The 22,523-nt window shown below is 35.1% G+C and overlaps 1 protein-coding gene across 1 annotated transcript; it reads left to right on the plus strand.

Moving 5' to 3' along the window:
* Positions 1-2,827: 2,827 nt before the first annotated feature.
* Positions 2,828-14,262, plus strand: LOC136042379 (zinc finger protein 664-like). The gene is made up of 4 exons (XM_065727358.1): positions 2,828-3,146; positions 6,818-6,967; positions 11,613-12,902; positions 12,994-14,262. Exons 3-4 carry the CDS (start codon positions 11,618-11,620, stop codon positions 13,125-13,127), a joined length of 1,419 nt encoding a protein of 472 aa, XP_065583430.1. The 5' UTR covers positions 2,828-3,146; positions 6,818-6,967; positions 11,613-11,617; the 3' UTR covers positions 13,128-14,262.
* Positions 14,263-22,523: the final 8,261 nt, after the last annotated feature.

Genomic DNA, 22,523 nt, shown 5'->3' on the forward strand with positions numbered 1-22,523 from the left:
GCAAGGAGAGAGAGGAGGTAACAAGGGGTAAGGGATGGTCAACATGGGGGTATTTACACAAATTATTTGTACAACAGCTATAAACATAAAATTTAAGAATGTGTAGATATTTACAATAGCCTGACATACATCTAATATCTAAAAGCTAAAGGACACATTACGTTGATTACACAAAAATTTGCTCCAATCATTTTTTTGAATTTTTGATTGCATTTGGTGAGAATTTCCGCTTGTGAGCTCAACAACACTGTCACTTCTCAAAGATTTGTCATTGACACTAGATTTCAACATAAATTATCTTCGGTTGAACTGAGGTCACTAGGTCATTAGTTTGCGTAACCTTTTTAATCCCTTGAAAAAACTCTGACGAAGGAAGTTCACTAGCACATTGATTATTTAAAGTATGTATAGCTTCAACAATTACGAGCTGAAAACCGACTTTTAACATTTTGATTTCTTCGTACTCTATTCAGGCACTCGTAAAGATCAGACAAGTTATCATGAAGAAATTCGAGATTAATAATCTGTTTCTTGAGATTGACGATTTCTGCATCATTTTTTATGCAATCTTCACAGGTATGGGACTCAAACACACTAGCTGTTTTTGTATTGCGCGTCAATTCATCTTTGCTGGGGCAAGAAATTTGTGGGATAATTTGGGTTGATGGTAGGTGGTTATTTTTACAGAATCAATCGATCCAGGATTACTATTTTGTCATTATTCAAAACACAAGGTACAGATGGGGAATTTACACTATCAATTGGAACGATCACTTCAAGTGGATTATCATTGGAATTAAATGGACTATCAATGAAATGGTTTCTTCATTAGGAATAAGGTGGGATTTTTCAGCTTCGATTGGTTGGATCAATTCAGGCTGATTATCGATGGTATTAATCTTGTCAGTTGCAACCATTTACGATCAGCTTTATACGCATAACCATTTAGGGTTTTCAAGGTCACTACTTTTTTTGATGCCAGCACAAGCTGAGTGCAACCAAGCATTGTACTTAGAACAAGGGAATGACCCGGTACCACATTTTCTGTAGCATTCATTACAAGGATGAGATATTCTAGGCGAAGGAATAAGAACAAGACACAGACCTTGAATTAGAAACTATATTTTAAACTAAATCCTGGTTGCCAAGGCCAGCATTAGCACTGGTACTTGCTAAAGAAAAGTTCACAAGACTGATGTCGCGTCATCAGTTAAAGATCACACAGGGGGAGCTTTAAAGGGAAGAGCAAGGGATTGAGATGGAGGCAACCCCTTTGTATATGGAAGAATTTTCGTTCGTTTTAATTTGTAATATTGCTCCGTACTTAGAGATAAAGAAAGCTTTGTGTTTATTTAATTATTAAAGGATATGTATTATCCTAAAAAAACGAAAGGATAGAAAGGGCTGAACATAATACTAGAGGGATCCCCCCCCTTCCCATAGTCATTTACGTGCCTGAGACGCAATTTACGGTTAGCACCCTTTCCTAAAATCTACTGGTCGTATATATTGCTGGAAAGCGTTCAAGAGTGAAGTATAAGTAACTTTTGTCTTCATTAATTGGAATTAAGTATTAAATGGATTTAGTTGAACACATTCAAAAACTTCTGATTATAATTATAAATATCTTATTATAAGTTGTATATATCCGGAAATGTATAATGCTAATGGAAAAAGTAAAAAAAAAAGAATTGGTAGCTGACATGAACAGTCTTTTTGTGTTAAGTTGTTAGTTATTGCAAATGTGCTGTTGGTTTTTCTGTCGAATAAATAAATATTTATAGATCCACAACATGGCAGAACCAAACTAAACTTTTAATTTTTTTATTCTGGTTGTTTTAGAATCCTCTATATTAGAACGCTGCTTCATTACGAGCGAAATACGGGATATCATATTTCGACTATGTTGAAGATTGTTCAGCCAGAGTTTTTTTTTTTTTTAAATAAATTCTTAGGCTGAATGGATTTGGTAATTTGAAGGGACATAGGTCTCATGTCATTGAAAAGTGGAAGACTGTTCGCTATTACCAAACTTTCGGGGAAGTTCCTAAAGATGCCAGATTTCTGTCTTGTGAAAGCAACCTGTTATTTAAACGCTCTCTAAGCCAGAAGATTCAAATGTGGCAAGAGATGATTTTGAATTTCCGGTTGCTAGATCTGCATGTACAGTTTAAAACGGCGCAAGGATAAGAGATTTATTTTAGGGTAAAGAGATGTATTGGACTGTTTGATAAATGTTATAGAAGACCCATTACCAGATGATGAAAGAAGGAAGTATATGGATCAAGTAAAACTAGAAAAGTAAATTAAGCGGACAACTTGATTGATCTTTTCGTTGTCCAACATTATCTCTTAAACTTCACTTATTCCCAAAATTAGCTACTTCGTCTTCTTGATGTCATTTTTCAAATATATTTTTGCACTTTTAACTAAAAAGTATCAGAAAATTCATTTATTTTTACATTATATATATATTGGGGAAAATTATCGCAACATTCTCTCGTCCATCAGATTGTAAAAATTGCACATCTGATATTCTAAATTATCAGCACCGTTTGTCTAATTTTGCTTTATCAAAGTGCTTAGATCTTAAAGCTTACGGAAAATAGAATATTAGTCAGAGAAATTCGATGACAATCTCGTCAGTGTACATAAGCCGTTGAAGAAGCAAAACTAAGACATTTATCCAAGAAAACAGCTTAAGAAGTCAAATTAAGATGCTCAGATTTTATTTAAATTCTTTAAACATTTTATCTTTAAATAGCTTTAAATTCTTTAAGATTTTTTTAAACAAAAAGTTTGGCGGCTTATAATAGACATAACCTGCTAGTTATGCTTTCGTACCCGGAAAAGTATGCTACCTTTAAATTTTCAAATAATAGATGGCATAACTTACAGAATAGCCATTTGTATTTGAGAAAATTATAAATATTTAAATGTTCTGAATGAGAAACGAGACTTGCAGACTGACTTGCTTGATTATTCATTTCGAACTGGGATTCAGTCGTTTGATTTTATTTTTAGGCATAGGCTCAAAAATCAATTTCATGTAGCCACTCATGAAATAGCCTAGGCTATTTCTGAAAAGAAGCACTGAAATTTAGAGTCCCAGGCCTACTGTTAAATTTCTTGTTTTAAGCTTCAAAGTAAGTAAGTATAGCGGGTATACATGCAAAATGTGTTGAATACAATTATTCTGCATATCATGAATTAAGAATTGTTTTCTACCTTCACACTGTCCAAATACTTTACCCCCCCCCCTAATCTGCAAATATATACTTCAAACTATATATTTCCCATATATTCTGTCTCTTTTTCTTGTCTCACGAAAAAGTTGCTTGTTCCATACCTTTACAGTTGTACCCTCTCCCTTAATTTGTCCTGGTTTAGCCCTAAATAATGTATATATGGGCTTGTGTTTTTGGGTTCAATGTATTTAAGATTCTATAACCAACATACATTAGGACAAGGTAAACATAGGCTTGGCCAACTACAAATAGAGACATAGAATTTAACCTTCTCAGGAGACATCTTTGACCATAAAGACATTTTTAGATTCCTATTTTTCTGCTGATGTTTATTTAGTTTGCATTTTTGACAAGTCATACCCAGCCCTTTCCAATTTTCTCATATGGTAAAATTCTATTTTAGCTATTTTTGAAAGGGATTAGGTTAGGAAAATGAAACTTGCAGGGACAAGTCTACAGACTAAAGTAGCTTGTGTCCTGGGAAAGTAATCTGAAGTAGGCTACTAACCTCCATTCCTTCTCCCTCTAAATGGTAATGACCTTTGATAACCTTTAAAACTTGTTTTAATATAGAGGTGAAACCTTGCAAAAAGATTGGTGACATTATAGCAGTTCATATAACTGGCTTTCCTATAAAATGAATATACCACTTGATGCCTTTTTTTTATGCTATTTACAAATATGATAATTGCTTCTACCTTAAATTGAGATCTAAGTGCTTTTGCTGCTTGTAAAAATGACCAATTTTCAAAAAATTATGACATTTCATATAACTGACTTACCAATAAAGCAAACATACCTCTCAATGCCTTTTTTTACATTCTTTACAAATATAATAATTGCTTTTACTACAGATTCAAATTTAAACTCTTAAAAATGACAAATTTATAGGCCTACTGAAAGTACAAGATATCTATTGTTTTCAACAAAATAATACTAGGTTTTCTCTGTGCTAAAATTATTTATAGTAAGGTTAGGTTAGGGTAAAAAGTGCTTAAATTTGAATTTAAGGCAGAAGCAATTATTGTATTTGTAAAGAGCATAAAAAAAGGCATCAAGTGGTATATTCAATTTATAGGAAAGCCAGTTATATTAACTTCTATAATTTTACCAAAAAGTGCTTAAACTTGAATTTAAGGTAGAAGCAATTATTATATTTGTAAAGAGCCATCAAGTGATATGTTCACTTTATTGGTAAGTCAGTTATATGAACTGCTATAATTTATACAGGTTACAGGTTTTTGTACAGGTTAATATCGGCAACCACATTTTTCACAGGCACCTGCGTATGGAGCAAATGAAACGGAATACGAATAGAACTAAGTAGTGTAGCAAGCGTCACACTGTAAAGGACAATATTTGCACGATTCCAATTATACTTGTCGAAACACTTTGAGGGCTTAGGAATAGAGGAATATACAGGAACATCAGATAGGGAAAACGTAAATGCCATCGGCATATGATCAATGTCTTGTTCATCCGTAAAGACATGCACTTCAGAAATACTGAGACTTGGCGAACAGACTACATGGTCAATATTTGATACACTTCCTGACTGATGAATGTAAGTGTAGGACTGAACCTTTGGCACAATTTTATAATCAGGAACTAAATCTAACAAGCAGTCAGTTCTGGCCGAGTTATCTAAAATATTGCAGTTTAAGTCACCAACAATCAGATATGCAAGTACGGAATGAGCGAATTGCTTCACAGTTGAGCATAACGAGGAGCAAGCTTTAGCGAACCGTGTCATAAAATCAATTCCACGTGCATTATGTGGCAAATAAGTGTTAATTATAACAGTATTGCCTAACTGGATGGCAAGAAAATGATCATTCGAGCATAACCAAGTGGGATTTAGACCACTTAAACTCCGCTCCACAAAACATGCAAGGCCTCCAGATTGCCTGTCAAAAGCTGTGCGGGCATTTATAAGAAATAACTGATGTGATGTACTTCGTTGTAGGAAACTGGAATTGGTGGAAGAGAGCAGGTGTTCTTGTAAGCAGACTGTATCGTAATCATTTATGAACTCGTCGATCACAGAGGCTTTATGCTTAGTGCCATTAATATTAAAAGAGAGTAGGGATATCGAGCGAGCCATCACTTGGCAGCAGAAATCACTTTTTTAAGGACTTGACATTTTAGGCTAAACGACACATGCGGACCACCACAATTCGCACATTTCGCAGGGAGTTTACAGGGAGAGTCTTTCGTAGAGACATGAGGCCCTGAGCAGATTGCACACTTTGGATTTGAACTGGAACAGGCGGACTGAATATGGCTGGGGGATCTACACACGTGACAGCATTTATGTCGGGTCAGAAACTCGAATAAGTTCATAACCAATTTTAAGTCTTGTTTTTAGCAGCCGAGCCTTTGACAATAGATCTGTAAACTCAATCTTGACAACTGTAGAGGCACTAAGACGACTAGCCGATGCTATGCCTGGCTCACGGCGGAATTGGTCAACAACAAAGTCAAGAGGAATTCCTTTAGCAATTCCAAGTATTTTTTTTGTGACAATCTTAGACGCACAAGATGCTACCGTATTTTTAATCGAATAGCAAAAGTCATTCACTGCAGATTTGTCCAAATGAACAATCAGTTGGTCTTTTCTTGCTTTTACACTACTAACACATTCATGACCAGTAAATTTATTTCTTTTGATTGGATTGTCAAGCGAAGCAGGGATCTTTGAAACAACAATGGTCGCCAGGACATTTGGTTCAATAAGTTGAGGAAGGGGCACTATTGAAATAGTGTCTAATAGCGCTTGTTCATGTGAACAAAAGTTTAATTAATTGCAAATTCAAATTTTAATGATTTCTTTTTCTTAACAGAAGAACACTTAAATTGTTTTGATATTAACAATTCTGAAAAGGGAGAAAATTAACAAAATTTATTGATATAATGATTACATTATTACTGTTGAGTTTGTTCGAAGGGCTCGTTTTACGTCCCTTTTAAATTTTGTTATCTGCATTTCTTGCCTCCTTGATTTTGGAAACTTCATTTTTTCTGAGTAACTTGTTGAGATTGTAATTTTATAGCATTTTACGTTTTTTGTTCTTTGTTATTTTTGTTTATTACTTTAGGTGTTGAAGGTCCATCAACAAGTGCTGCCGAAACCCTAAGGGAAAGTTCAAATTCTTCTCTATCACCAAAACGTCAAAATCTATCTGAGGGTGTTTCATCAAGGACTTCCACATCACTTCTAGAATTTGATTCCTCGGAAGTGGAGATACCAGCGTTAAACACAAAACAATTGTGAAATTTAACGTTGTACAACATTTTTTGAGTAGGCTTAACAAATTTACATTGTCGGCAAAGTGCCAATTAATTTGTCATTCTTGAAACTTGTGAATAAAACTCCAAATTTGTGAAATGAGGTTCGTAACAATCGCATTTATCACTCTTGAGTTTGTACCTGCCTCTGGTTTTACCTAATTTTCCAAGGTTGTAGACTGGTATTTGTAGGTTCTTTGGGTTTCATTCTTTCTGGGTAAATTATTCAAATAGTGTTATTATAGATTGATTTTCTTATGTTAAATCCTTTTATTTTGTAGAAGCTGAAGCTGCTTTATCAATTGATGCTGAAACAATCGAAAAAATTTCTAGTTATATTCTGCCATCTGAGCATCGAAATCGGCCCTTGGGTATTTCATTGAATACATCATATGAGTCAAACTCACAGGAATTGGATAGAAATGACAAAGGTATATTTGAAACTAACAGTGGTACTTTAAAATTCAGGTTGATTAAGGATAATTTTGGTGAAAGTTTTATTCTACCTTACAAACGTTCTTCAAGTTTTTAGGATTTAAATAGTATTGCCAACAGTATAAAGTAGCCTAAGGCTTAATCTACATTTGACTCGTAGGTAAGTGCATCAAAGGAATTTAATTGCAAAGTACTGAAACATTGGAAGACTAAAAGTGGGTCTTTAGTCTCTTAATTTTATTCTAAGAGATTTCTTTTGAGGAACTATAAAGTTACACTTGTGAAGCACAGGCGGAGGTTTTTTTTCTCTGATGATTTCTTTGTAATTTTTTTAACACCTCCTGAACATGATCAACACGATGCAGCTTAAGAGAAAATTATCAAAAAAGACTAATATTAAACAAGTATAGAAATAAGCTTAAAAGTGCATTAATTATTGAATTAAACATAATGACTGTCTTGTCTGGCACTTTTTTGTCAAGCAAGGATTTTCTTTTTCTTCAGAACTCATAAAGCCCTGCTTTATAAGGAAATGTGAAGTGGAATTTCCTTCTTTAATGCATAAATAATGTAAAACTACTCTCAAATGATATGGGAAATGATAGACGTACAACATGGAGAAAGCTAGACGAAAAAATTATTTACTGAAACCTTTCTATATATCATATTCGTAAGTCTTTCTTATAACTGACCCTTCCCGCTCACTCTCTTTTTTTGAATTTACCCTTACATGAAAATTCCTCTGATCTTCCATCCCAACCTATTTTTCTATGTTATGTAAACCTCAGGGTCTATGACTAATATATTTACAAATCACAGAGAAAAAAGTATAAAGCATAGCCCATGGTAATCAAATATTAGAAATGTGATAACGTTTTTCTTTTTATTTTGAACCAGCTCTTGCTCGAAAATTTCTCTGATACCCCGTGTTCACCTATTTTTCTAAACTATGTGGACCTCTTGGTATATTGCTAGTATATTTAGTAGTAGTAGTAAACAGGTTTAATAGCAAAAACTTGACAGCTATCGCTGATGTGTGTTCCTTTACAACATATTCAAAATCAAACTATACTTGTAAATATAAATCAAACTATAAATATTAACTCTTATTGTACATTTTGACGAAAACCGGGACGAAAGAATTACCATATCGGTTTGTTCTTGCTTTAACGGGAACTAACCTATCTTGCTTTCTCGTTCTTGATGGTAGAGGTTGATCAGGTAGAATGTCACGGTGCTGAGGTTTAGAAAGCAAGAACTTTCCAAAACTCATTATCAGAGTTTCGTACCGGTTTCAGAGTAACGGCAGTCCTAGCACTTCCGCTCGCTTCTGAACCTATTTAAGCTCCTGATAAAGATGCACTGTTCTAAGTGCTGAGGGTACCTAAACAGGGCATGTATATTCCACAATGGGGCGGACATATGCTATATATGCATGTATGTATATATATATTTATTCCTTATATTTATGTATGCTTACTTAATGCTCTCTGTGTTTGCACTGAATCTACGCATACCGTTTAAAGTCTGTAGACTAGCGTTTGCACTTCTAACCGCGTTTTTGATATGTGCGGCAAAGCTGAAGTCATTGGAGAAAGTAACTCCAAAGATCTTGATACTGTTTGTTGGAAGGAATGGAACATTTGGCTCCATAACATTACTTTTTAGCGGGTTAAAGCGCACTATATTCGACTTGTTCACATTAATCTCAAGATTAAGCTCCGCGCACTCTTTTGTGAAAACACTGACAAAATTTTAACTGAATTGTGGCATCACAACTCCGTTTTGTGCTAAATATTTCAGGATAAATGACAGGTCTTCCACGAACTTGTAGCGGTCGTCATTGTCAGCTATGAGGAAGTTAATTACAGACAAGAATACAATAGCTGCAAGCTTAGTGCCTTGATGGGCTCCACGGGTGGATGAGGACCATTCGGAATTACCATTACCTTCGTAGAGAGCCAACACACGATGCATCCTCTGACTGAGAAAGTCCAACACGATCGTAAGAGTCTTTTCCTTAGCCCCCATTAGCTTGAGATTAAAGACAGCTACAATGTGATTGATTAAATCAAATGCCTTTCGGAAATCTATGGCACCAAGGTCTACAAAACTGTGACTTTTTTCGACCCACTTGAGGAGACTATCGTATATCCGCACCCTTGGTATACTGAGGTATTACAGTCTTAAAGTCCGCCGTATTGTCTCTAGTCGATAGATCCCTTAATTGGTCAAGTAAGGCCCTCATGATAAAGGTCTCGGCCACTTTTGCCAGGCATGGTGTTTGCGAAATAGCTCTAAGTTTGTCACAGCTCTTAGGGTTGGTAAGCTTCGGAATTATTCTAACGTAAGCTTTCTTCCAAACAGCTGGAAAGATCCCTATACGAAAGCAAAGGTTTATCAGCACTGAGAGTGGTTTAGCAATGAAAGGGGCGTATCGTCGAATCAGTTTGGGTGGAATTTCGTCTTGATAAGCTGAACAGTTTACTTTCACCTTCATCGGGGTCTTATAGGTTGTCATCTCATCGGAAACAACTTCAGCTTCATCTGTGCAGGAGTCAAGTATCTCAGACTTCTGGGCTTGTGTGGGAGAAGGAAATGAGGTCACGATGCGGATGAAATATTGATTAATCTCATCAGCAGTTGTGTAAATTCCGTCAGGGTGGCTTATTTTTATGCTGTTATGAATGGACTTGCCAGTGATTTGCTTGAAGGCTCTGTGCCATTTCCTGGGATTAGTGTGCCTAAGACTGTCCGAAAATTTCTCACGCCCCTAATCTTTCTTCGCACTTCTCGTGAGAGAGGTAATGTGATTTCGCAATTTTTTCGCGTTTTGCAAATCTCCTTCTTGGAAAAGCTTGCACTTTTTTTGGATTAGTTTCTTGATTCAGGAAAAAACTCAAAGTATTTGGCATGGAGAACTTCGTTGAACAGTTGGCATTTTTATCGAGGCTTTCGTCTTCATAGACTTCTGGAAAAGGGTAAATAGCTATCCATCGACCATACATGCTAATTGCTGAATCAGTAAGCGGACGGTACTTGACACGCTTAATTTTAGGACAGCTATATATATATATATATATATATATATATATATATATATATATATATATATATATATATATATATATATATATATATATATATATATATATATATATATATATATATGTATATATCTTAGTGCTGAAAAAACTACTCATGATAATTATGGCAACCGTGGCCGTGAAACCAATTCTGTGAAGTTTTGTCAAATTTGAATGAAAAGTGAAAGGAACTATCTGTGCTCAAAGTGTACCAAAGGGTAATGAAAGTTTTCAGGAAGTACAGCTATATCTTTCTTTGTAATTTGTATGTAATTTGTTTTCTTTTTATATCTTAATTGAAGCAAAATTCAAGTAAAATCGAAATACTTGAGTACTTAAGTACTGAAGTACTTTTTCAAAACTACTTATTACTTAAGTATATTCTTAGAGAAGTACTTAATACTTGTACTTAAGTTAAAATTTCTCTGAGTACTTGGTACTTGTACTGAAGTAAAAAAAAGAAGTACTTGGCAAAACACTGCTTACATAAAGTTGAAACCTCGCATTCTCCGCCCATATTCATGCTCACATGTTCCTCCCTTGTCTATTAAAAACCCAGGAACAACCTCAATAATTCTCTACAGATTCCAAATAATACAAAAAAAAAATTGTTTAGAAAATATTTAGAAAAACAATTAAACCAAGAATAGTTCTAATCTGGATAGTGCTTGATTAGTCTAGTCCAAATGGATCAAACTATAATGCTTGCCCCAGTGTAACCCAATCTGGACTGAAAACTCTTTTGCTTGGGTTGGAGGAGAGCGGAAAGGCAGAGATACTTCGGTGCAAGTTTTTCAAGTCTTTTGAAATGATTACTGGTTTTTCGCCGACGCTCTAACAGATAGCTTTTTTCTTGTCAGTGACAGCATTACTCATGTACCTTCCCAGCTTCTGATCAATATTATCTGTTGACTCTTCTTCTTATCTTGTTAAAGTTGCTGGCATGTTATCAAACAGGCAGTCAATCAAATCTCATGCAGCTACTCTCCTTCGTTTGAATTCAGGGATGCGACTAGGGTTTTAAATTTAGAGGGGGGATTTTAAGAATGTGTCGACAGAATCGTCCAGTATGCCAGCCAATGCGGATACAAGGTAATTGGGTAAATTTTCCAAGATGTCGGCACATGGCGCCGACACCTTGGAACCTCTCCCCCTTAGCTGTGCCCCAGACTAGATACCATAGTTTTAATCGATTGAAATTTATATCTTTCACCTACACAAGTGGACATTCATTATTCAGAAATTCATGGTTTATTGTATTCTCTATAGTTGTTTTGTAAAAGTTGTACGTTTTAGAACTCATCATACATTTTGAATATTTCTGCATCAGGAGTAAGTAAGTTGCCTATAAAGGCAAGAAAAAAATTGACATGCATTCTATATTTATTTCCTGATATTTATATCAGATAATGACACTGACCCGCCCATATCGGTCTGATAATACTGGCCGACCGATATGTCGGTCGGGTCCTAATTTTTATAATGCCAATTTCTGTGGTTTTTTTTATTTTATTAATTTCAGTAAAGAAATTTAATTGATTTGCTTTTACTACAGGGACGATGCATTCTTCTGTGTGCAGGTCTGACGATTTGAGTCAGGCAATACTGTTAGGCCCGAAACCGATTGTTATGGTGAAAAAACTGACAGAAAAGGCTATTGAAGAATTGACCATGGGAATCTGGCGGTGCGGCTCCTGTGGAAAAGCAGAGAAATCCTTTTTGATGCTCGATCTTCACGTTGATACTGGCTGTGAAGAGCTTACACCAATAGAGTGTGTTCTCTGCCCTACAGTAGAACGTGATTACAGCAATTTTGTTTTTCATTTCATGGAACACCAAATGGGAGGGACAAGGAGATGTGCCATTTGTTTAAAAGAATCTATTGGTGATATGAGACAACATCTAGTTTTAGAAGGACATTTTTTGCCAAGGATGTTTGAACTTGACCTGCAGGAAAATGAATCACTAGTCGTTTCACAGAATCAGTCTACAAGTGGCTACACAAATTCATCTAAATCGGAATCTGATGAAAAAGATTTAGACATTAAAAAAAAATACTTAGATTGTCGGTTGAACAATAAAAAGCACAGAAAATTAAAGAAGCGTAAAAATGTACACACTGAAAATAAAGTACATAAATGTAGTTCATGTAAGAAATGTTTTTCTAAGCTAAGTGATTCGAATATGCATCAAATCCTGCATACAGGTGAGAGGCAATTTAAGTGTGATATATGTAAGAAATGCTTTTCTTCGTCAAGCAATTTGAAACAGCATCGAAGAGTGCATACTGGTGAGAGGCCATTTGACTGTGATATATGTAAGAAATGCTTTTCTACTTCAAGCCGTCTGAACAGGCATCAAATTGTGCACACAGGTGAGAAGCCTTTTAAATGTGAGATATGTAAAAAATGCTTTTCTTCGTCAAGCAATTTGAAAGACCATCTAAGACAGCATACAGGTAAGAAGCCATTTGAGTGTGATCTATGTAAGAAATGCTTTTCCAAATCAAGCAATTTGAAACAGCATCGAAGAGTGCATACTGGTGAGAGGCCTTTTAAATGTGAGATATGTAAAAAATGCTTTTCTTTGTCAAGATATTTGAAAGACCATCAATTACGGCATACAGGTGAGAGGCCATTTGAGTGTGATATATGTAAGAAATGCTTTTATACATCAAGCCATTTGAATAGGCATCAAGTTGTGCACACCGGTGAGAAGCCTTTTAAATGTGAGATATGTAGAAAATGCTTTTCTTGGTCAGGCAGTTTGAAACAGCATCAAATTATGCACACAGGTGAGAAGCCTTTTAAATGTGAGATATGTAAGAAATGCTTCTCTTCGTCAGGTAATTTGAAACAGCATCAAATAGTGCATACTGGTGAAAAGGCGTCTGCCTTTTAAATGTGAGATATGTAAGAAATGCTTTTCTTCGTCAGGCAATTTGAAAGAGCATCTAAGACGGCATACAGGTGAGAAGCCATTTGAGTGTGATCTGTGTAAGAAATGCTTTTCTTCATCAAGCGATTTGAACAGGCATCAAATTGTGCACGCAGGTGTCCAAATCGCATGATTATCAGGATTTTTAAGTTTCCAAACATTTAACAAGAAAATCAAGGTCCTGTTCAAAGAGGAAAACTTATAAGTGGAATTGGCACTAGGGTTGACAAATAAAAACATTATCAACGCTATCTTGCGTTTGGCAACACTTAGTATTTTTATCATTGTAATAACATGAATAATTAATTGACTTAGTGTAAGTGGTAAATTAGTGTAGTAATAAGTGTCTTATATCAGGTAGTCGTGACAGAAAGATGATTACAGAGCTTGAAAAACACCACTGATAATAGGACAGCAATAAGAAAAAAAGAAATTCAGCCACGGTGGGACACGGGTCTTATCTTAGCACAAAAAGATATTAGTTTTTCAATGCATTAGGTTCAAAAAGTTATTTTCGAATGGCGTGAAAACTATTTTAGTAAGCACGTGGAAAAAAATTATTTTTCTTTCTTGACAACAAATAATGTTAAACTACGAAGCTTCATCTCAAGTCTCGACTAAATAGTCTATTTTCTAGATCAGAAATTTTCAGTATTGTTTAGCCGGCCAAGTGAATATCGATTTTTATTCTAAAGGGTGGTCTCAAAAATTGGCTAATATTTTATTGAATGTCACTGGTTAAAATATGCACCCAGGGAATCAAATTTACCGGAAAAAAAAGGAAAAAACCTTTTTGTTTGTCAAAATACGTGCCCATTTGGCGCCAAAATTGGTTCGATATAAAACCAAAACTTTATTTTGATTTGTATTGCCCGAGGAACACCAACAGTTCCAGTGCTTTATTTATCAGTCGGAACTTACATCTACAAATTTCTTGCGCAAGGGCACCCCTGGTGCTCAGGAAAGAGTATCAAACCTCCCTAAAATGTATCTTAAAATGCGCAATATTATTGATCTGTGATCCATCGTCCATGGTCCATAATTGATCTTTGGGTTCATGTCCAATATAATTGATCTTTGGGCCCATGATCCTTCACGGTCCCAGTGAGCAAAAAATAATTTTCGTGACTTTAAATTGGCCGTGAAAAAAGCATACAAAATTTTTCTGGGCGAATTAAAAGTTCTGTAATAAGTTTCTTTTCTAAACAGACCCTAAGCCCCCCTCAAATTCTAACCAAGGACAAAACTCTCACTCACCAGAAAATGGGCCTAATTTTTGATCTGTGATTAGAATGTAATTATTGACCTGACTTTTGTTTTGCGTTGCTTTTGTTTGTTTGTCTATTGTTTGGAAGTCCTAAGTCAATAGGACCATAATTTAAAGTAAAAATTAAACCAACTTTCATTGTTTTTCTCCGAGGAGCCTGGTAGAGGGTAATTACTTGGGAATAACTCGTAAGACTCGACGTGTTTTTACTTTTGAACTTGCGATGCCTTATATTCACCAAAGACGGTGTTGTGTGTGAATGGAGAGACTTCTTTTTGGTTGATTAAAAAAGAGACTCCACAAAAGAAATTATTGAAAGAAAAGTAAAGAGCTATATCAAATCAAAGACAAGCCGTAATATAGTTATATTATGATTAAGCACAAAAAATAAATATATGTAACCCAAATCGAACAGGAATAGAGTCAAACTCAAGTAACTGAATTAAACAAATAACTCCAGTCAAATTCAAATAACTGAATTAAACAAATAACTGTTAAATGAACAGAAACTAAGAGATGTGGAGCCCCCTCCCTTCTAAAGACCAGAATATAATATGCGCTTTACTGAATTTTTCGAGCTTTGTGTTTTGTTTCACGTAATATGAAAAAAATCACCATCATAACCAAGATTATTGAAAAATATAATTGAATGTGGATTAACCTTTTAATATATATATATATATATATATATATATATATATATATATATATATATATATATATATATATATATATATATATATATCATCTAATATATATTATATATATATTTAATCTGAAAGTCTTATTAACTTTGGATTTATTAAATCAAAGAAGAATCATCTAAAATGTGTTTTGTTTTCTTTAAAGTGCAAATTCTATTTTGGTCAGTTGAAAATCCTCATCATGCCCAAAAAAATTTCAACTATTTGTTGAAAAAATTTCAACACATTGCCTTTGAGTTAATTGATAATCCCCCCTCATCTTTCTCTGGAAGCTACAATCTAATACCATGGGCCCCTTCTGAGATAAGCCCTTTTGACCATCTAAATGAACATGATTTGTTTTGATGTAGTACAATACAGCCCATGCCTCGTTGGCTGGGGTTGGACCTTTCAGTTATGCTGAATAAAAATGGTGGTAAATCTGCAGTGGACTATATAATTTAGCTGGGATGAAAATAAAAACGCTATTTGACGAGTCTTTATGGTTTTTCATAATTCAATAATCACTTCTGGGGTTAATTGCATCTTGAGCCCTTACAGGGGCCTAAAATGTATTTCATTTTCTTACCCACACAAAGAATTTATCAACTCTAGTTAAGTTATTGAAAAGTGGTTAAAACGTATCACTAGTTTTTAAATAAGTTGTTCAAGAGTAATATATTCCAAAAATACTCATTTCTAATAATTTTGATGTCGTTCGGGGATCTGGTGTCGTTTGGCGGAGTGGGGGGGGGCAGAAATCTTGAAAACGCTTAAAGTAGAAAGATCGGGATGAAACTTGGTGGGAAGAATAAGAGCAAGTCCTAGATACATGATTGACATAACCGGATTGGATCTGTTCTCTTTGGGGGAGTTGGGGGGGGGGCATAATTAGAAACAAATAGAAAAAATGAGGCATTTTTAACTTACGAATGGGTGATTGGATCTTAATGAAATTAGATATTTAGAAGAAACATGTGTCTCAGAGCTCTTATGGTAAATTCTGACTGTATCTGGTGACACTGGGGGGAGTTGGAGGAGGAAACCAGAAATTTTGGAAAACACTTGGAGTGGACAGATCGTAATGATGCTTGGTGGGAAGAATAAGCACAAATCCTAGATACGTGATTGACATGATCAGACCGGATTTGATCTCGTTGGGGGGCTGGGTGAGTTTAGAAAAATTATGAAAAATGAGGTATTTTTAACTTATGAACGGGTTATCATTGTTGAAACATTGTTGAAAGCCTCAGTAATTATATGTGTTTGGTAGTCAACCCTCTCCCCCAGAGGCTAAAGGGCAAGGGCTATAAGTTAGGCAATTAGTTCATTGTTTACATGTAGTAAATGTTATTTCGAAGACATGCAAGTTTTACTACTACTTTCCCAAAATACGAAGGGCATTAAGGTAAGTCTTTTAAGGAATGCTTGGGAGAGTGCTAAGCTAAATCAAAACATGTTGTATGTATATGGGATGTCAAAAGGGCTTAACTCGTGAGTGACAGATTGTTTTGATTTGGAACTTTCAGGAAATGATGAGGAGATGATAAATTGACCAAAAAGGCAATATTTGCACGTTACTGCTACTGCTGTTTCCAATCTGATAGGCCGGGGAGAGACTGAACTCATGTCTTTTTGTCTTAAAAATGATGGGATTAAAGGATACTTACAATCGTATAAATTTTATTCTGTTTGTATTGCCGACACACTTAGAGCTACCTTTGAAGAGTGAGACATACACTCGGAGAATTGCTTATAAAAAGTACTCCCTCCTAGAATTCTCCAGGAGGGCCTGTGTCCTTGACGAAACAATAAAGGAGATTTTTTTTAAAGAAATAAGAATTCTTTTCTTTAGCGAAGTTTTTTTTTGTATTATAAATTTAAGTTTTTAGTATTTTACTATTATGTATTTAGGTTCTTTCCATTTTATAATATTATTTTAAGTTGTTGACGTTTTTCCATAAAGATTTTTGTTTTTTCTTATGTATATATGTATTTTACATTCAAGTATTTTTTAGTTGTATGTTCAGCTTAAAACAATAAACATGCTTCAACTTACTACGCCTTTTAGAATGTTAGTTTGTGGACTTTCCAGCTCAGGGAACACGCAGCTCATTTCAAAAACTATTAAAAATTCAGATTATATTATGATATCACCTCCTAAATGTACCGTTTCAAATCCTGGAAAAAGGCTTGTGACGTAGTGAAGGAGAATATTCTATATATAAATTTGTTCAAGGGTTAGACATTTCTGAAAATCTCCCTAAGGATTGTCTTTTGGCTATGAACAATCTATTATCCAAGATTGCTCATTATTCTACATCCATTTTAGAGTTGTGAACAGTCTTTCCCACCATCTAAACTTATCGACGGGGCTAATAGCACATAATTTATTTACTCAAAATAAAAATTTAAGAACACTTTCTCTAAACACATCCCATTTCATTTTGTTTCGAAATCCAAGAGATTTATCTTCAACTATGACAATAATTAGGCGAATATTCCCCTCCAATCCGCAATATCTTACTGAATCTAATATTCATGCCAATTTGCGCGCTTATGGATACATACTTATAGATTTATATGCTCAAGATAGGAATTTCATGCTTACAAGTGAAATTTTTGATCGAAAAATAACTATTTATTTACCATGCGTATAGAAAAAATAGTTCAGTTGACATCATGGAGCAGTTGAAGAAACTCTACCCTCTTATCGAAGTCCTGGCTAAATCAAACCTAAACTTAGAAAATTAATTTTATTAAATTTAGATATGAATTTCACCAAAAGCTTCAGCGACCTCAGTATAAATATTGCAGACTCGCGAATTAAGACGTCTGACAGTTTGAAGGAAGGATGTTGTAAACATAAGCAAAGTTTAAGGTTCCTTGGTAAAACGAGACCGTTTAGACAGAAACTCACATATTTTATTCAAAGCGGCAGGGGGTTGTTTGTAGAATAAACACCAATAGTTGCTAGTTTAATCGGAAGCCTCGTCAATTTCTCGTAATATGTTCTTCGTAGCAAATACAAACTCTTGGAAGTTGCTTTGCTTGGAACAAACCATGTCTAATAACTTTTGTTTCTGTTAACAAAAGTTTGGTTAATTGCAAATTGTTCTTAACAGAAGGACGTTTTACGTTTTTTTTTCTTGTTATTTTTGTTTATTATTGTAGGTGGTGAAGGTCTTTCAACAAGTAATGCCGAAACCCTAAGGGAAACTTTAGATTCGTTTCTATCACCAGAACATCAAAATCAATCTGAAGATGTTTCACTCAGGATTTCCACATCACTTCTAGAATTTGATTCCTCTGAAGTGTATAGCGATAAGGAAGGTAAAACTAAACGAACATTATAGTGGAATCAATTTTTTAATGAGAAAAAAAATCCAAGGAATTCTTTCTTTTGCTGTGATAAAGTATGAAACACTACAAAAAGCTTGTACATAAATTAGAGGTTTTCCCATTGATTTATTTTTTTATTCAACTCTAAAAAAAAAAAAATTAGTCCGGTGTTCTCATTCAAAAAGTCTCAATGAAGCCATAGAAATTTATTCATCAAAGAATCTGCTCACGTCTGTTGTTAATTCGCATTTTACTGCTGTAGGAAAATATTATTGGCTTTCAAAGAGGTTTCAGTGTCATTTTACATCAGCACCAACCAGATTCACACAAACGAACTGGTCTGACGAAAGCGTTATCCCCCCCCCTGTCATTTTGCTCGAATGATATTGGTGCCCTTGGTCCAGTTCCCTTCCCCCAGATCTTTCTCTAGATCCGCCCCTCAAAGTATATGAATCTAATTTATGTAAGAAATACTTTTCTTTACCAAGCCATTTGAATAAGCATCAAATTATGCATACAGGTGAGAGCCCTTTTAAATGTTATATATCTAAAAATGTTTTCCATCACCAAGCCATTGAACAGGCATAAAATTTGGCCTTCTAGTTTCAAGTGCCTCATAAAATATTCTCTTAAATCGGTAATTTGTGCTTAAATAGAATTTCTGAGTGTCCAAAACACATGATTATCAGGATTTTCAAGCATCCAACCATTTAACTAGAAAAACAATGTCCTGTGGAACACGGGTCTCATTTTGTCACAAAAAAAAGAAAAATATTGTTTTGTCAATAGATTAGATTCAAAAGCATCAAAAAACTGTTTTTTTTTAATGGCTTGAAAACTACGTCCATAAGAACGAGAATTTTTTTTTCTTTCTTGATAGTACAATCATGTTTAACTGCAAAAACTCATGTCAACTCAGTTTTACAACTACAACTAAATAGTGATCTGGATTAGCTTCTTTTTTTATCTCACTGTTTGAAACATATACAAAGGGGATAAATTTACCTATTTGTTTTCAAAAATAAGTTCTCTTGCTGCATCAAAATGGACCCACCCCCTCACCTTGCTCATGCCATCTAAAGACCGGGATATAATTTATGTTTTAATGACATCAATCGTCATTTTGAGCAATGTTTTTATGGCAATGGCCAATTTGTCGGCATTTGGAAAAATTTGAAAAAATGGGGTATTTTAACTTGTGGATGATCAGATCTTAATGAAATTTGATATTTAGAACGACCTAGTGTCTCAGAGCTCTTATTTTAAATCCTGACTGGATATGTGACCGAAAAACGTCTAAAACGCTTAGAGTAGAGGGATCGGGATGAAAACCTGTTGGAAAGAATAAGCACAGTTCCTAGATACGTTATTGGCATAACGGAACCATATCCACACCGTTTGGGGGAGTTAGGGGGATTTCCAGTGATTTAGCGAATTCGGTGCTTCTGAACGCGCTAGGACGATGAAAATTGGCAGGCTTGTCAGGGGACCTGCACAAATTAACTTGATAACAGTCATTACACCGATTGGGTCATCTGAGGGGGGTTTAGGGAGTAGAGGGAGTGAAGGAACGGTTAACTCGGAAAAATTTGAAAAAATTAGGTATTTTCAACTTACGAAAGAGTGATTGGATCTTAGTGAAATTTGATGTTAAATCGTAAAAACTTAGGTATATTTATCTTACGTATTGGTAATCAGATCTTAATAAAACTTTGTATATAAAAAAATCTCATGTCTCAGATGCTCCATTTTCCGTTCATATCGGAACGGGGGACATTGGGGAGTGGAGGGGGAAACGGAAATCTTGGATAACGCTTAGATTTGAGAGATCAGGATGAAACTTGATGGGAAGAATGAGCACAAGTTTCAGATACATGATTGACATAACCAAACTGGATCTGATCTCGCGTCAAAAGTGCCATATGACCTCTTGGCGCTTGTTATTTCAGGTAATATAGAAAATCACCACTATAAAGAAGATTACTTAAAAACATGACTGAACTCGGATTAGCCATTAAATATATATCCGCATATGACGTCTAAATTATTTCATCATATACCAATTCAAAAACGAATGTATTCAATCCCGAAGTAGCTGAGTTGGTAACGCGTTATGTTCCAGGCTCTAGGTCCGAGAGGTTGCAGGTTCGAACCTTGGCTAGGTAAAAACTACAAAAAAAACTAAAAGGTAAGAACTACAAAAAAAACTAAAAAGAAAAAAAAGGTAAAAACAAAATAAAACTAAAAAGAAAAAAAAGGGGAAAAACACAAAAATTTATTTCATCATATACCAATTCAAAAACGAATGTATATACAGACCGGGACATCGGGACACAAATGACGACCGGGACACAGGGACACAATTACAACGGGGACGCCGGGGGGACAGGGGGATATATAAATGACGACGAGGAAAGGGAATGTTTGATTAGCAATCACCATCAACAAAGCTCAGGGCAATCATTAGAATCATGAGGTATAACTAAAAAAAAAACTAAAAAAGGTGAAAAACTAAAAAAAAGACCAATTCAAAAACGAATGTATATACAGACCGGGACACCGGGACACAAATGACGACCAGGACACCGGGACACAGGGAATATAAATGACGACCGGGACACTCAAAGAGAAACTACAGACTGGGACACAGGGAATATAAATGACGACCGGGACACATCTACAACGGGGACACCGGGGGGCACAGGGGGATATATAAATGACGATGGCGACACAGGGAATGTTCGATTAGCAATCACCATCAACAAAGCTCAAGGGCAATCATTAGAATCATGAGGTATAGATCTGAATACGGATTGTTTTTCCCATGGACAATTATATGTTGCATGTTCAAGAGTCGGAAAACCTGACAATCTATTTATATGCACAGACAATGGGACAGCGAAGAATGTTGTATATTCGCAAGTTTTACGTAGTTAAAAACATATATATATATCTATCTATATTCACAGGTGGGACACAGGGACACAACTACAATGGCGCGTAACTAATATGGCGCGTAACGACTTACGCGCGCGGGGGGCTTGGGGGGGGGCGTGAAGCACTCCCACCAACTAGGTGTTGGGGTGGCGCGAAGCGCCACCCCATTAGCTAGTATATATATATATATATATATATATATATATATATATATATATATATATATATATTCCTGAAAGTCTTTATAATTTTGGAGTTATTAAATTCAATGGTAAACATTTAGTATGTATTGAATACATGGAATAAAGAAAATGCAAGGTGTAGTGATTGTTTGGTGATCGATTTTTTCTGGCATCAGCTGTGGTTTCAGCGTAAAAAAAGGATCTTACGAAAAACAAATGATCTTACGCGCCAGTAGCTTCTATTTCTTGTGTTTTTCGATGGTTTTTTCTATCTTTTTTACTTACTCCACGATCTAAAGTAGTGGGCAACAAATAACTTATTATTATCAAAGTGTAATTTTTATAATTGCTCCATTTCAACCAAGAACAGCATCGTATCACCGAATTTCAGAAGGTCTGAAATCGATCGTGTGTTTAAAAATTGCATGTGTTGACTACGTGGAATAAAAAAATGCAAGGTCTTCCAATTGTCTTCTGATCGATTTCTTCTGGCATCAGCTGTCGTTTCAATGTTAAAAATGACCTGTGGGCTAATAACAACCGAATGCATTGGCTTTTCAGTTTGAAATTGAATGCTGTTCGCGCAAGTGTTTCGTTGCCTCAACAACCTTAAACCAGAGCTCTTCAGATTCGAACTCTAGATTGGGCTATTTGACTTCTTGAAAGAGAGTGAAGGTCTGAAAGAAATTCTATTGTAAAATTGAATCGTTTGGATGGATTATATTTCGGACCGAAGATACTGCTCTTTATTTCTTGAATAAATAAGAACTGGACATTAATTGTTCCCAGAAGCTTCAGAGCATTCTTCTGTTGAATCGCTTTCGTCTTAAATAAGTCTTAGTGTTTGTAGTATAACACCTTAATGTAACCAGATTTATTGAACAGATAGGATGTGTCACTAGACTGGATGGCAATAGTTCAAAATGCTGTTGCTGATCTCCAATCTATGACCGGCAGTGCTGATCTTCCGAACAGATGAAAGCCAATACCCTACATCTGTGTCAGCTATCCTCTCAATCTTTTGTTTTTCGAGTTTCTATTGGGTTTTAAGAAAAATTTCATGGTATCTTTTAATCTTTTTTTTTGTAAAAAATTAAAACCAACGGAAATTTTTCTGT

This window comes from Artemia franciscana, unplaced genomic scaffold (assembly GCF_032884065.1).
Source record: "Artemia franciscana unplaced genomic scaffold, ASM3288406v1 Scaffold_1198, whole genome shotgun sequence".
Taxonomy (NCBI): domain Eukaryota; kingdom Metazoa; phylum Arthropoda; class Branchiopoda; order Anostraca; family Artemiidae; genus Artemia; species Artemia franciscana.

Coding starts and splice junctions, on each gene's coding strand:
- LOC136042379 (XM_065727358.1), top strand. CDS start 11,618: ATGCATTCTTCTGTGTGCAGGTCTGACGATTTGAGTCAGGCAATACTG. Junction 12,903..12,993: donor GAAATGCTTCTCTTCGTCAG/GTAATTTGAAAC, acceptor TTTCTTCGTCAG/GCAATTTGAAAGAGCATCTA.